The sequence below is a fragment of the Physella acuta genome, unplaced genomic scaffold, assembly GCF_028476545.2.
Source record: "Physella acuta isolate Inbredline_101_S28 unplaced genomic scaffold, ASM2847654v3 ptg001126l, whole genome shotgun sequence".
Lineage (NCBI taxonomy): Eukaryota > Metazoa > Mollusca > Gastropoda > Physidae > Physella > Physella acuta.
In genome coordinates, this window is record NW_026732643.1 from 291,347 (window position 1) to 307,856 (window position 16,510).

At 45.9% G+C, this 16,510-nt stretch overlaps 1 protein-coding gene across 9 annotated transcripts in view; it reads left to right on the top strand.

Moving 5' to 3' along the window:
- LOC131956063 (muscle-specific protein 300 kDa) overlaps window positions 1-16,510 on the top strand; it is a 163,076-nt gene that overhangs the window by 104,289 nt on the left and 42,277 nt on the right. For all 9 annotated transcript variants that reach the window (XM_059320425.1, XM_059320424.1, XM_059320433.1 and 6 more), the window contains one exon: window positions 15,734-16,066. In XM_059320425.1, the coding sequence (XP_059176408.1) occupies window positions 15,734-16,066 (333 nt within the window). The remainder of the gene's footprint in view (window positions 1-15,733; window positions 16,067-16,510) is intronic.

Genomic DNA, 16,510 nt, shown 5'->3' on the forward strand with positions numbered 1-16,510 from the left:
ACAGCACGCATATGCACGATCAACGCACGCATGTATAGGTGGCATTGACACGATTCGTGACGTGTGCGTATCGTGATGTCAAAGGTTCTACGATGTAGAAATATCTACCAATAAATTTTGTCTCGCTCTGTCGAACTTTATTACTATGTCGCAATGTTGCACCCCCCCCCCCCCCTCAAACTTTTGATTTGCACCCCCCTCGAACTTTTCATTTTCATTTGCACCCACCCCTCAAACTTTCGATTTGCACCCCGCTCGAACTTTTCATTTACATTTGCACCCACCCCTCAAACTTTTGATTTGCACCCCGCTCGAACTTTTCATTTTCATTTGCACCCACCCCTCAAACTTTCGATTTGCACCCCCCCCCCCCCCCCCAACCTCGAACTTTTGATTTGCACCCCCCCCCCCAAACTTTCAATTTGTTTTTCCAACCCATTTTGGCGCCCCCCCCCCCTAAGGTCGGCGCCCGAGGACATATGCCCCCCCGCCCCCACCCCACCCCCCTCGCTACGCCTCTGCTATGTCGTTCCGTCCCGCTGTCGTATTTTGTCATCCACCGCGGCCACTTGTTGTACGTCAGAACTGACAAAATACTATTGCAAATCACATTGTGCGTCTTCACCACCCCTGAACCCTTAGATTGACTCACCGAACCCATGGGGTTCGATAGACACCAGGTTAAGGACCACTAATATAAATCATCATTTACGATGTAGTTACAGTAAAGTATATAATAAACCATGATTTACGATTTAGTTTACAATAAGGGATATAATAAAATATCAATGTTTCTTTCGGGCTTTTTCTCGGGGGGGGGGGGGGGGGGTAAGAGACAATTGTAAAATATATTTTTTTCGATATAAATTCTATTTGGTCCGGATTGCAGCAACCCCCCCCCCCCTTTTTTTTTCTCCCCGAAAAGATGCCTGAATGAAACTCTGTAAACCATGATTTACGATTAATTTGTATACAATAAGGGATTTAAACCATTATTTACCGTTAATTAGTTTTTTTTTCTATATAATCCCCTTTTCTTGAATGTAAATTATTAATTAATTAAAATAGGCCTGTCCAAATAGTTTTTAAAACTTTACGTGTATGATTCAACACTTTAAAATTAAAAACAGTTGCTCAACATTTTACTCCATTTAAATGTCTGTGATGTATTAGCTACGTATGTCGACCTTTGTCTTGTAGTATTACTCATGCTAAGACAAGAGCGGGTGTGTCTAGTGCTCTTGTTGTAGTCTCCCTATTCTATTGGTTATTTCCCCTGCATATATTGCCATCCCATAGTACGCAACGTTTTAAATGGCAGTGCAGGTGTTTTGCAGCAAAGAAGAGGGCGAAATTACCGGATCGAGGGTAAAAATTGCGCCAGCCTCACCGTATTTACGTTTGGTGGTTGGGCGTGTGCCAGGCGCTCTCAGCTGGCTGGTTGTGTGAGAGGGGGTGGGGACACGGGGTGACGGTTACCTTGTGCTAGGTGCTAGTACCAATGTGCGCGATACGCCGTCAAGTTTGAAATGTTCGAACACATGGATTAATGTCAAAACTGTTGGTTCATTTAGTGGATCGTACTTCTCAGGCGTGTGTTTCTGTAGACTCGTGTGGTGTAGGCTGTTGTGTTCATTGTTCAATGCTAGTTACGTCATGCGTAGTTGGGTGGGGAGCAGGATATAGTCATCTATCAGCAGTGCTCACATCACAATGGTATCAGCCGACTATAGTGGGGTCTATCGGCTGTAGATCTAGATCTAGTTACACCCGGCTGTACTCACTGTAGTGGGGTCTATCGGCTGTACTCACTGTAGTGGGGTCTATCGGCTGTACTCACTGTAGTGGGGTCTATCGGCTGTACTCACTGTAGTGGGGTCTATCGGCTGTACTCACTGTAGTGGGGTCTATCGGCTGTACTCCCTGTAGTGGGGTCTATCGGCTGTACTCACTGTAGTGGGATCTATCGGCTGTACTAACTGTAGTGGGGTCTATCGGCTGTACTCACTGTAGTGGGGTCTATCGGCTGTACTCCCTGTAGTGGGGTCTATCGGCTGTACTCACTGTAGTGGGGTCTATCGGCTGTACTCACTGTAGTGGGGTCTATCGGCTGCACTGACTATGGTGGGATCCATCGGCTGTACTCACTTCGTGCATGTTGTCACCCCAACTTAGCCTGGATATGCCAGTTCATTGTTTTGTTTACCTTGGCAGACGGTGCTATGAATAAAGCCAATCGTATTTTGAAGGTCATGCTAACCCTAGCACACGCTGTGCTGTTAGTGACGTAAACATGGCGTAGTTGAGCGGTGTGTTATACACGGCAGCAACTTCTCCCAGCACACAACACGTACACCGGCGTGTTGTAAATTAGATTACATACATTAGCATTTCTGGCCCACGGTTAATGATGCGTTATGGGGCTCTGCTATGGGACTCTGCTATGTGACCGCTTATTATAACCGTTTTAATTGTAAACATTCTGCTTTTATAGCTGTGTTTATTAACAGTAGGACCACTCAGTAGTTCGACGCTGTAAAAACCTGTAGGTCGGTGGTTGGTATTTGACGTCAACTTACCTTTCTGGTGTGTCAGTCATGACGTCGACTTACGTTTGTGGTGTCAGTCATGTGGGCCACAGGTCATATTTACACACCTATTTATGTTAGATTGGCGGGTGATTCTGTTTGAATTCCTGGCGGCGGGGCCGGTGTCAAGCCTGTGTTTACATTTGTAGGAAATGCTACGATAGCTATCTGTTAGCTCGCCAGCCGTAACTCTACGGGTCAATTAAAGTTTTTATGCTTGCATGCGGTGGCTGTAGATGTTCGTGTCAGCCGTGTGGTACACACCGCTAAGACCCTCCATGCGTGTACACAGCACAGTTCGATAATAAAGTATTGATTTTATTGCAGCTTGTCTCCGTTACCTTTGAGTGGTTAAATTATAGTCTGTGTGGGTTGTTTCCCTTAGATAATCTCTAGGCAATCGTGGAGCCCACTATGGCAAGAATTTGTGGGCCGTGGAAGCAAACATTAGAGAAATGTGCGGTCACTGGTGTAACTATGTATTTGATATTAGTTTCGCTGGTGGTACTATGTATTTGATATTAGTTTCGCCAATAAAACAATGCTAAATTTCCCAAGTCAAGCCAGCAGGTGTTGGTCTACAAGGTGAAGCCGCCCAACAGGTTGTGTGGGTTGTGTCATATAGAGCATAAACCTTGCCTTGTTTATCATTGTTTGGGGAGATCTCGAGGCTGTCCTTGTGCTAACAATACAACCGTTTTACGTGGAGGCGGGAGGGGGGGGGAATTGTTAAGCCACATAGCAAATAACCAAGTTTAGATAAGGTGGATCAAGACGGATATTTTAACACACCCATAAATAATTGGCGCGCATTTTTAATGAGAACAGTGTAACACATGCTTCATGTCTTCAGTGTGTAGCTGTTGGCGGATGGAAAAAAATGCTAACTTGCTATCATGCTAGGCTAGAGGTCTACTCGCAAGTACACCACAATACAAACATTTCATGTTGCTAACTCGCTATCACGCTAAGGGTCTACTCGCTATCACGCTGGAGGTCTACTCGCTATCACGCTAAGGGTCTACTCGCTATCACGCTAGAGTTCTACTCGCTATCACGCTAGAGGTCTACTCGCTATCACGCTAGAGGTCTACTCGCTATCACGCTAGAGGTCTACTCGCTATCACGCTAGAGGTCTACTCGCTATCACGCTAGAGGTCTACTCGCTATCACGCTAGAGGTCTACTCGCAAGTACACCACAATACGACCATTTCATGTACAGACGTGCACTGCATGCATCAGTGGCTGTCGTGTCACTACACGTCACGGAGCTGAACGTCAGCCAACTCTGGTATCTCCATACAACAAATAACAATGTCCTTTTTTTTCTGCCAGCATGAAATGGTTCTGGGGAAAAATGCGTCTTTTGATCTAAAGACTCGGTGGAAAAGGGACGGGTTAGGGGGGTCAGGTTGTGGTGAAGGGAGGTTAAAATTAATAATCCCTATCTGTTGGGTCTGGGATCAGACTTACCGCGTGTAACACGGCCTCGGTCCCGCAGTGTACCATAGTCTTTACAGCGTCTATTGTAGCTCTGGCGCCGGCAGTGCTGCTTTTAATCAGGCCGTTAGGGACCAGGAGTTTGTGGGGATTATCCGCCAACTTACTGTTTGTGTTTTGTGTTAGTACTGCTGATAGATCAGGCCATTAGGGACCTGGAGTTTGTGGGGATTATCCGCCTGCTCTTCTTGTGTTAGTACTGCTGATAGATCCTTCTTGAGCCATTCATTTTACAACTATTTCATCTATACATAGTTACTTAAAGATGTGAACGGTACATTGTGAGCATTAGAACATTTCTCTGAACATTACATGTGAATATAACTGATTCTGTGAAGGTTAACTTTGAATATTCTATTATTAGAACACTTCTGTGAACAGTAAATGTTTCCATATTTCTCCGTGGAAACACCATCGAAGTGACGGGCTATGACAAGCAACAGATACTTGGATGTCAAACGCTGCTCACTGGAGCATTCAACTTTCACCGCTTCTCTTGTCACGCTTGACTTAACGCTTGGTCCCATGTAGTGGCTTCTATTTTAGAGCATTGTGATGTTGTTTGGTTTACCTACGCTGGTGTGACCTAGAAGAGATGGAGGACGATGAACACTTTGTGGAGAGAAGGGAGTGGACGATTGAAGGCAGCGATGTGGGTGGAGGGGGTGGCCGGCGGCAAATTGTTGTTTCATCACACCGGAGGCTTGGTGCCGTCCTGACCGCTGACCACGTCCTATCAGACACAACTGATGCCAGTAGTAAAAACCGGGTGCCGTCGCCAGACTCTTTAGACCTGTCCGGTGCAGCTGGCCTGTCACGTGATACAGTTGTACTGTCGTCTGATAGAGTCAGTCTAGATGATAGTCATGCACATGGCGGGGATACCCAATCAGAATATTTGGAAACGTCAGAAACACAAACGTCACACACAGAAACGTCACACACAGAAACGTCACACACAGAAACGTCAGACACGGAAACTTCACACACAGAAACGTCAGACACGGAAACTTCACACAGAGATAGGTCTCACACAGAAACGTCAGACACAGACCTCAAACAGACGACTGTACTTGACGTGAGTATAGGACCGCCACCTAAGAAAAAGGAAGACTTTGTTATATCGGAACTAAACGTTGTGTGGGGCAAAACCGTCGACACAGATTTGGCCATGAGCCCCGGGGCGGAGGGCCAGTTTCAGACTATCAGTCCCAGAGTGGAGGGGCCGTTGCAGACTATCAGCCCCAGGGTAGAGGGGCCGTGCCAGGTTATCAGCCCATCAGCACTCTCGCCTGATGGCTTGTCGTTCTTACCGTGGAGTCCCGACAAGTCGACCGACTCTGTCGAGTGGAGCGAGATGACTGACTCCTACACCAGTGACTCGAGCACGGCGCTCACGGAGAGGTTCCTCCCCAACTATGACTCGGCGTCATCTCTTAGCTCCCGGGTGGTGACGGTATGGAGAGATGACGCCACACCCCAACAGGGCCTCACTGATCCCCAGCAGACAGACACACGGGGCGCTGGGCAGGGAGAGTCGAGAAATGTCAAGAGGGAACTGTTCAAAGTGTCGGACCAGATCGCCAGACTGGGGTATGGGACGCGGGTGTCACGTGATGTAGATAGTGAGGACTCGAGTTACCAGACAGACCTGGAGCCAGGACTGGTGCTGTCCACCGATGTAGACGATAGCTCGGGCTTGTTGAGTCCGTCCAGTGACCATTCAAATGACCCGTACACAAGAGATAGACACAGGAGTGAGGGCAACTACCGGTCGAGCGAGGATATTCGGGACATCAAGTGGGAAGACGAGACCAGACTACAGGCAGGGCGTGGTCAGCAGACGACATCTCTGTTGGCTGGGGGCGTGGCACGTGATGGCAACAAATATCTGGAAGACTCGAGTGCTCAAAGCGACGTCAGTTCTGACCTTCAGTGCGAGGTCAGCTCGCCTAGTGATGACCCTCATTTGGACGTGAGTTTTGATGATTTGTCGAATGTAGCCGAACAAGAGACACTTTTTAAAAGCGAGTCTGTCAAGCGCAGCATTCGTGGGGTGGCTCACAACATCAGCATTTCTTCGCCCGATGGCTCATGGCGCAAACTCAAAGTCTTGCGACATTCTAGGCTGGCAGACGGACATTGGGAGAAGACTGAGCAAACACTTCTACATGAAGCAGAGACAAATTTTCTTAACGTGGTGGATAGCGAGGTTGTGGACAACAGAAATGCCTGCCGGGAAGCCTCGAGGGTGGAAGACCTTGACCTTTCTTGTACCGAGAGATCGGAGACGTTTTTGTTTGAGAGGGCAGTGCCCCCAAAGATCCACCGAGCTCGACCGACCGTTGGTTTCCAGTGGACGCAGATCTTCCCCTTCACTAGCCACTACTACATCGCCTCGGGTGGCGGCGAGGTGGCGGATGAACAAAGTTGGAGCAGGCACAAGACAGAACTAGATGGCATATTTGACGCGGGTGAGACACAGAACTATACTTGCGTCCCTCGACAGGTGGGTGCATACAGGCTAATGCAGCTACAAGCATCTAGCAAAACACACCTGTCAGGTGACGGCCAGGTGAGCATTTTATCGGACCAGGCTGTCACTGGAGAGCAACATACACCTTCGGCACCTGAAGTCGATGACGATGGCTTTACGCTGGTCACGTCGAGAAAAAAGAAAACTAAAAAGAAAATTGAGAGCGACTATTTAACAAATGAAACTTGCTCTGGCTTTAGTGGAGAGGTATCTAGTCGAGGCCAGTTAGACAACAGTCTAAATATAGAATCCACCGATAATCAAATTTCTTCCCTCCAAACGTTTAACACAGCCGGAATAATTAAGTCGGATCATATTTCTAGCACACCTCAACAATCTTCGGATCAATGGGTTCAGATGTCAGAGGTCAATGCAAGCAACAGGCCGTGCGTGAACTCGGGCCAGACAAGTCTCCTGTCAGCTGTAGCAGACGACAGACAACTGACACAGTTTGTAGACTCAGATGTTAACGAGAGGAGAGATACACAACACATAACTTACGTCACAGACAGTCATGACGTCACTTTAGTCGAGGATCTAAAACAGACTGAAAATATATCCTACGTCACAGACAGTCATGACGTCACATGTAGTGATTTGGTTACTGGCGATGTTAAAGGTCACGAAGCTTCCATCCATGCCGACGATACACAGTCATTAGACGTCACGTGTCAGGATCTAGCTGAACATAAACAGAGGAAGTCCAAGAAAAATAGAAAGAAAAAGAAAGAAGAAAAGGCAAAACTCAATGTTGCCATGGGAACATCTTATGAAGAAAATAAACAAATGGATACTGAACTCAATGAGCTTAATAGAGATATACAGGACACGGAGCACACAGAACAACTGGTGTGTCAGGACACGGAGCACACAGAACAAGTGGTGTGTCAGGACACGGAGCACACAGAACAACTGGTGTGTCAGGACACGGAGCACACAGAACAACTGGTGTGTACTGACACGGAGCACACAGAACAACTGGTGTGTCAGGACACGGAGCACACAGAACAAGTGGTGTGTCAGGACACGGAGCACACAGAACAACTGGTGTGTCAGGACACGGAGCAAACAGAACAAGTGGTGTGTCAGGACACGGAGCACACAGAACAACTGGTGTGTCAGGACACTGAGCAAACAGAACAAGTGGTGTGTCAGGACACGGAGCACACAGAACAACTGGTGTGTCAGGACACTGAGCAAACAGAACAAGTGGTGTGTCAGGACACGGAGCACACAGAACAACTGGTGTGTCAGGACACGGAGCACACAGAACAAGTGGTGTGTCAGGACACGGACCACACAGAACAAGTGGTGTGTCAGGACACAGAGCACACAGAACAAGTGGTGTGTCAGGACACGGACCACACAGAACAAGTGGTGTGTCAGGACACAGAGCACACCGAACAAGTGGTGTGTCAGGACACGGACCACACAGAACAAGTGGTGTGTCAGGACACAGAGCACACAGAACAAGTGGTGTGTCAGGACACGGACCACACAGAACAACTGGTGTGTCAGGACACGGAGCACACAGAACAAGTAGTGTGTCAGGACACGGACCACACAGAACAAGTGGTGTGTCAGGACACGGACCACACAGAACAAGTGGTGTGTCAGGACACGGACCACACAGAACAAGTGGTGTGTACTGACACGGACCACACAGAACAAGTGGTGTGTCAGGACACAGACCACACAGAACAAGTGGTGTGTCAGGACACGGACCACACAGAACATCTGGTGTGTACTGACACGGAGCACACAGAACAAGTGGTGTGTCAGGACACGGAGCACACAGAACAACTGGTGTGTCAGGACACGCAGCAAACATTAGAACAAGCTGCCGAGATAGAGGACAATGCTGAGGTGCCAACCCCAGGAAGTGTCGTTGAATTAGAGAAAGCTGAGATAGAACCGGCCGACACGGGCGATCAATCAACAACAGACTTAGCAGGGAAACAAGAAAGGGAATTCTTGTTGAGTATTTTAGACGGCAGCCAGATGGGGGGATCAGAGGAGATGTTGCATTCAGACAACGTTCTGCTGAACATCTCCAGACACCGCCCCATCTTGAAGCCCAAACGACGCCTGAAGAAGGCAACCGATCAACAGGCTCTAGAGGCGGACTTGCAAAGACCAGCAACAACGGAACCTTCAGGACCAAAAGTGGCAGCCGAAGCCGACAGTGGAGCCACACCCTGCGTGAAAAAGTTGGAAAACAAAAAGAAACTTAGAAAACGAAAAAGTAATGGAACAAATAAAAGCGACGATGTCGTGGAGGAGACTGTGAACGTGTCAGGTGATTCAGGAAGTTTAGACACCAGTTTGGAAGATGGCGACCCGGTGGGTACAACAGACAGCCTTGACACTGAGGCTAGAGAAGACGACAGGCGAAGTCTGTCGTATGAGTTTGAGCGCTACAGGCTGGCACAGGAGAGGACAAGCAGCTGTGACCGTTCTTCCGGTGAGGAGGATACGGTTGGTGAGTCGGTGCAGGTAGACGACACAAATATCTCCGTGCAAGAAGTTGATAAAGGTGTGCCCATGCAAGATATTGCTACAGGTGTATCGGTCATCAACACTCACGTTATAGCCCAAGAGTGTGGACCCGATGAGACGTATGGTCTCACATCTGATGCTGTGGATACACAAGTCCAAAGTCTCACATCTGATGCTGTGGATATACAGGTCCAAAGTCTCACATCTGATGCTGTGGATACACAGGTCCAATCTCTCACATCTGATGTCATATACAATATAGTAGAAGTTGATAGAGCAGAACAGTTCATCGAACCAGCCATAAAACATTTTGTGACGAAAAGTCGTGTCCAGCAAGTAAGTTCTAGCGGGGAATGGCCAATTGTCCATGCTGTGGACAGTCATGTTGAACAAATTGTGGACACTCAAGTTGACCAATTCGCTGACAGTCGGGTTGACCATATTGTGGAAATGGACAGTCCGGTTGACCAAATTGAGGAAGTGGACAGTCGGGTTGACCAAATTGAGGAAGGGGACAGTCGGGTTGACCAAATTGAGGAACTGGACAGTCTGGTTGACCAAATTGAGGAAGTGGACAGTCGGGTTGACCAAATTGAGGAAGGGGACAGTCGGGTTGACCAAATTGAGGAAGGGGACAGTCGGGTTGACCAAATTGAGGAACTGGACAGTCGGGTTGACCAAATTGAGGAAGTGGACAGTCGGGTTGACCAAATTGAGGAAGGGGACAGTCGGGTTGACCAAATTGAGGAAGTGGACAGTCGGGTTGACCAAATTGAGGAACTGGACAGTCGGGTTGACCAAATTGAGGAAGTGGACAGTCGGGTTGACCAAATTGAGGAAGTGGACAGTCGGGTTGACCAAATTGAGGAAGGGGACAGTCGGGTTGACCAAATTGAGAAAGTGGACAGTCGGGTTGACCAAATTGAGGAAGTGGACAGTCGGGTTGACCAAATTGAGGAAGGGGACAGTCGGGTTGACCAAATTGAGGAAGTGGACAGTCGGGTTGACCAAATTGAGGAAGTGGACAGTCGGGTTGACCAAATTGAGGAAGGGGACAGTCGGGTTGACCAAATTGAGGAACTGGACAGTCGGGTTGACCAAATTGAGGAAGTGGACAGTCGGGTTGACCAAATTGAGGAAGGGGACAGTCGGGTTGACCAAATTGAGGAAGTGGACAGTCGGGTTGACCAAATTGAGGAAGTGGACAGTCGTGTTGACCAAATTGAGGAAGTGGACAGTCGGGTTGACCAAATTGAGGAAGTGGACAGTCGGGTTGACCAAATTGAGGAAGGGGACAGTCGGGTTGACCAAATTGAGGAAGTGGACAGTCGGGTTGACCAAATTGAGGAAGTGGACAGTCGGGTTGACCAAATTGAGGAAGGGGACAGTCGGGTTGACCAAATTGAGGAACTGGACAGTCGGGTTGACCAAATTGAGGAAGTGGACAGTCGGGTTGACCAAATTGAGGAAGGGGACAGTCGGGTTGACCAAATTGAGGAAGTGGACAGTCGGGTTGACCAAATTGAGGAAGTGGACAGTCGGGTTGACCATATTGAGGAAGTGGACAGTCGGGTTGACCAAATTGAGGAAGTGGACAGTCAGGTTGACCAAATTGAGGAAGTGGACAGTCGGGTTGACCAAATTGAGGAAGTGGACAGTCGGGTTGACCAAATTGAGGAAGTGGACAGTCGTGTTGACCAAATTGAGGAAGTGGACAGTCGGGTTGACCAAATTGAGGAAGTGGACAGTCGGGTTGACCAAATTGAGGAAGTGGACAGTCTGGTTGAACACAGTCGGGTTGACTTAATTGAGGAAGTGGACAGTCTGGTTGACCAAATTGAGGAAGTGGACAGTCGGGTTGACCAAATTGAGGAAGTGGACAGTCGGGTTGAACACAGTCAGGTTGAACAAATTGAGGAAGTGGACAGTCGGGTTGACCAAATTGAGGAAGTGGACCTCATTGTCGAAGTGGACAGTCGGGTTGAACACATTGATGAAGTGGACAGTCGGGTTGACCAAATTGTGGAAGTGGACACTCAGGTTGACCAAGTTGCTGACAGTCAGGTTGACCAAATTGTGGAAGTGGAAAGTCGGATTGTACAAGTTGTGGACACTCAGGTTGACCAAATTGTGGTAGTGGACACTCAGGTTGACCAAATTGTGGAGAGTCAGGTTGACCAAATTGTGGAAGTGGACAGTCGGGTTGACCAACTTGTGGAAGTGGACAGTCGGGTTGACCAAATTGTGGAGAGTCAGGTTGACCAAATTGTGGAAGTGGACAGACGGGTTGACAGTATCGTGAATGTGGACAATCAATTTGAACAAGTTGTGGACAGTCAGGTTGATCAAACTGTGGATACTCAGGTTGACCGAACTCTGGAAGTGGACAGTCAGGTTGTCCCTGAGTCACTCGTCACGGGCCTCTCCAGCACGGGTACTTCACATACTAGTGACATAGCTAGTGGTGACACGAGTAAAATGTCACTGTCAGCTAGTGGTGACACGATTAAAATGTCACTGTCAGCTAGTGGTGACACGAGTAAAGTGTCACTGTCAGCCAGTTCACTGATGGCACCAGGCCAGAAGAAGAAGGGTAAAAAATCTAAGAAAGATAGGAAGAAAAAGAAAGCAGCAGCTCTACAACATTCTGGCGACAGGTCGGAGACGCGTAGTGTTGACACTCTTGATAATGTTGATGGTGGCATGGTTGATATGGTAGATGGTGTTGCTGTCACTGTTGATATGGTAGATGGTGTTATTGACACTGTTGATACAGTAGTTACTTTTACTGAAACTCTTGATAAGGTGGATGTTGTTTCTGACACTGTTGATACGGTAGATGGCGTTGATAAAGTGGAAGCTGAATCCGACACTGCTGCTGGTGTTACTCTAGACACCCATAACGCGAGTGTGCCCGCTGTTGTTACCAGCACTGAAGACAGTGTTGCTAGTCTCAGGGATGCTCAAGTTGTCCTGCAACATGTAAGTGTAACTCTTAATTTAACGATTGGTGATAGTCGTTAATTTAATTAGTAGGAGGCGGGGTGGCAAATGAGGTGAAACCATTGCGGAGGTAAAAAAAAATAATAAATATATTGGGGGAAAATGCATTGAAAACATTTTAATAACAAGCTTTTATGTAATAATGCACTAAAAAGTAGTGAATAAATGATTCTCTTTCAATACAATTTACAATGTGATTACAACGTTTAGACTTTCTCGTATACAGAGTATAGAGGAAGTATTGTAATCGTGCACAATAATCACATGAAATGTTGACAGTTTTCACCGTTTTACACCTCAGTACTTCATCATATACGGAGTATAGGGGACTTATTTTAATCGGGCAAAAATTCTAAATCCAGATTTATCAAAATTTCGGCGTATTACGAGTAATCGAGTCGGAAAAAAATTGGCTTTGCCATTCTGTCTGTGTGTGTCTGTGAACACGATAACTTAAGTACCGTTACAGCTAGGTTTATGAAATTTCATAAGCAAGTATCACATAAAATTTTTACTTCTGTATCAACTTTGAGCAATTTCCGGTAACCGGAAGTGGAACGTATTCTACTTTTGGTTTTTTAAAAGCCTATAACTTGAGTAGTGTTTATGATGGATAGACAAAATTTTAACATATAATTAAAAAATCTAATTCTGTCTTGTGTCAAATTTTGATTAGTTTCCTTGTACCGGAAGTAGTACTTTACGCTATTTCCGATTTATAAACGCATATGAATTTATAAAGTACTAATATTCCGCACTATTATTATACACACATTGTTTGCTGTTCACTTGATGAGCAATTCTTTGTTCTATCATATTCTATTCTATTTTCAAAAGTTTAAGTAATTAAAAATTGAGTAGTCTTATATAAGTGAATTCGAGAAAGTTTAGGGGACATCACTCCCGCTTTATTTATCATTTTTTTCCCCAGTATTTTAAAAATTTTAATACAATTTAATTCTTTGATTAATAAGTATTGCGCACCAAATGAAGATGAAAATGCACGTATGATAGCAGGTAAACCTACTTTACTTAGAAAATTTTAATTAATTCATTTTAAAAGTTATTAGTCATCCGATTAAGTCAAGTTTGATGTCAGTATGCTAAAGTTAAAAGTGATAGAAATTTCGCTCGGCAATCTTGATTCATGACGACATATAGACAGACAGATGAAGCAAGTGAAATAAAAGCTTGTTATAAAAAAGAACAATTCCTTGTCCACTTCAACTAATTGTATATGCGACTTGAATACAATTTTAAGTACAGATACTGGATCCCCTCCAACACAAATAGGTATACTTATCAACTCGTTATGTGCCATTGAGGCCGTTGACTCCAATATCAGCCTGCTTTTCTTTTGGATTTGCTTCCAACCAAGAACAGACTACAAGGCAGCAGTTGTTTGATTTTTGGAATTGTCTCCTAGAAGAGCCATATCTGCCCGAGGGTTCGAACTCGAGACTTTTAGCAACCATGAGATTTACCGACTACACCACGCCGACCCCTGTAAACTTACTAATAAGAGAGATACAAACCCTACATCAGTAACTGACTATAGAAAAATGCATCATTAATATCAAGTGTACACTGCGTCAGTTGGCTAAGTAACTGACGCGTTTATTTTATATGCATTATCTATGATAGATCCAACGGGTAACTTAGTTTTTTAATTGACGCTGGGTAGCTCATGTCTCTGGTTTGTTATAGCATGTGTGTAATTGTGTCAGTTGTTGAGTAGTCATATATTCATTTAAAACACCGTTAATTAAGCAATAAGTTACCTTGCCATATGTCTTTTTAAGCCCAAGTTGTTATCTCAGCTTCCCTGTATTACGTCCCCTAATGGTGCCCTCTGACTACTTTCCCAAAAGAAAATCAGTTAACAAAATGAAAACATTATCGACAAATACTTGAAAAATCCGTTGTGTAAACACGGAGCTTTACGGTTAGGCTGATTACATCACAGACAAAAACCTGCAACAGACGATCAAAGCTTTTGCTTTATTTCATCGTCATATGTATATGTTGTGTTTTTTATTAATTGAAGCCAAATACTTGTGTCCCTTACACTTACCTAGCATTTCTAATTATTGTTTATCCTTTACACTAACATAGCGTCCCTATGATTGAAGTGTGTCCATCAACCTAACGCATCTAACAAGTGTGTCTCCTTTATACTGACCTAGCGTCCCTATGATTGAAGTGTCTCCTTTATACTAACCTAGCGTCCATATGATTGTGGTGTCTCCTTTATACTAACATAGCGTCCCTATGATTGAAGTGTCTCCTTTATACTAACCTAGCGTCCCTGTGATTGAAGTGTCTCCTTTATACTAACCTAGCGTCCCTATGATTGAAGTGTCTCCTTTATACTAACCTAGCGTCCCTATGATTGTAGTGTGTCTCCCTTACACTACCCTAGCGTCCCTATGAGTGAAGTGTGTCCATCAACCTAACGTATCTATCAAGTGTTTCCATCAACCTAACGCATCTATCAAGTGTGTCTCCCTTACACTAACCTAGCGTCCCTGTGATTAAAGTGTGTCTCCCTTACACTAACCTAGCGTCCCTGTGATTAAACTGTGTGTCCCTTACACTAACCTAGCGTCCCTATGATTAAAGTGTGTGTCCCTTACACAAACCTAGCGTCCCTATGATTGAAGTGTGTCCATCAACCTAACGCATCTATCAAGTGTGTCTCCTTTACACTAACCTAGCGTCCCTATGATTAAAGTGTGTGTCCCTTACACAAACCTAGCGTCCCTATGATTGAAGTGTGTCCATCAACCTAACGCATCTATCAAGTGTGTCTCCTTTACACTAACCTAGCGTCCCTATGATTGAAGTGTGTCCATCAACCTAACGCATCTATCAAGTGTGTCTCCTTTACACTAACCTAGCGTCCCTATGATTAAAGTGTGTGTCCCTTACACAAACCTAGCGTCCCTATGATTAAAGTGTGTGTCCCTTACACTAACCTAGCGTCCCTGTGATTAAAGTGTGTGTCCCTTACACTAACCTAGCGTCCCTATGATTGAAGTGTGTCCATCAACCTAACGCATCTATCAAGTGTGTCTCCCTTACACTAACCTAGCGTCCCTATGATTAAAGTGTGTGTCCCTTACACAAACCTAGCGTCCCTATGATTAAAGTGTGTGTCCCTTACACTAACCTAGCGTCCCTGTGATTAAAGTGTGTGTCCCTTACACTAACCTAGCGTCCCTATGATTGAAGTGTGTCCATCAACCTAACGCATCTATCAAGTGTGTCTCCCTTACACTAACCTAGCGTCCCTATGATTAAAGTGTGTGTCCCTTACACAAACCTAGCGTCCCTATGATTAAAGTGTGTGTCCCTTACACTAACCTAGCGTCCCTATGATTGAAGTGTGTCCATCAACCTAACGCATCTATCAAGTGTGTCTCCCTTACACTAACCTAGCGTCCCTATGATTAAAGTGTCTCCTTTACACTAACCTAGCGTCCCTGTGATTAAAGTGTCTCCTTTACACTAACCTAGCGTCCCTGTGATTAAAGTGTCTCCTTTACACTGACCTAGCGTCCCTGTGATTAAAGTGTCTCCTTTACACTGACCTCTCTGTTACAGCGCCTGTACGACGAGGTGCTCAAGAACAAGGCGCTAGCTGATGAGGTCGTGGCCCGCAGTCCGGACACCAACAGTCAGACAGATGAGCTGACGGCGTCTGGCGAGCCGACCTTGACCCCTGCAATCCGCCTGACATCAGAAATGACCCACCTGGAGACGGCTGCTCGAGAACAGCGCGAGAGTCTACAGCTGGCTGTCATGCAGCAGAACCGCTACGACAGGGAGCGACAGCAGCTGGAGAAGACCATTGCTGAAGCCGAGGAGAAACTCCAAGCCTCGTCTGAGACGGCCACCAGTGTTGCCGCCCTCAAGCAGCAGATCGCCGATAGAAATGTGAGTCTCTCGCTTGGATGTTGTCCTGTTCTTTGCATGGCCTTTGTACTTGTAAGCAGTGGCGTCACAAGGTCGGGAGGGTGTCAATCGGTGCCAGACCCGTCAACATTTGTGTATTTTTGCTCTGGTACCCCCTTCTCCCTTTTCTATTTTATCTTAACTAGGTAAAGCAATGTTTTCTTATTTAATGTTTGCGACTTGTAAATGAGGTGTCTGGGTGCGGACCTCCAGCCTTGTGACGCTACAGTTGCATGTTTGTTGTGTGTAGCTACTTGTGCTGGTGCAGCACCAACAATGTCCGTATGTTGTTCTACAAACACGCATTTTATCAACATAATATACTTCTGTGCTGTTTTGTTGTTTTGTATATAAGCTATTTATAATATTGAATTAGGAATGTATCTCTCTCGCAGAAATGTTGTTAGCATGTGTGTCTATTTGTAC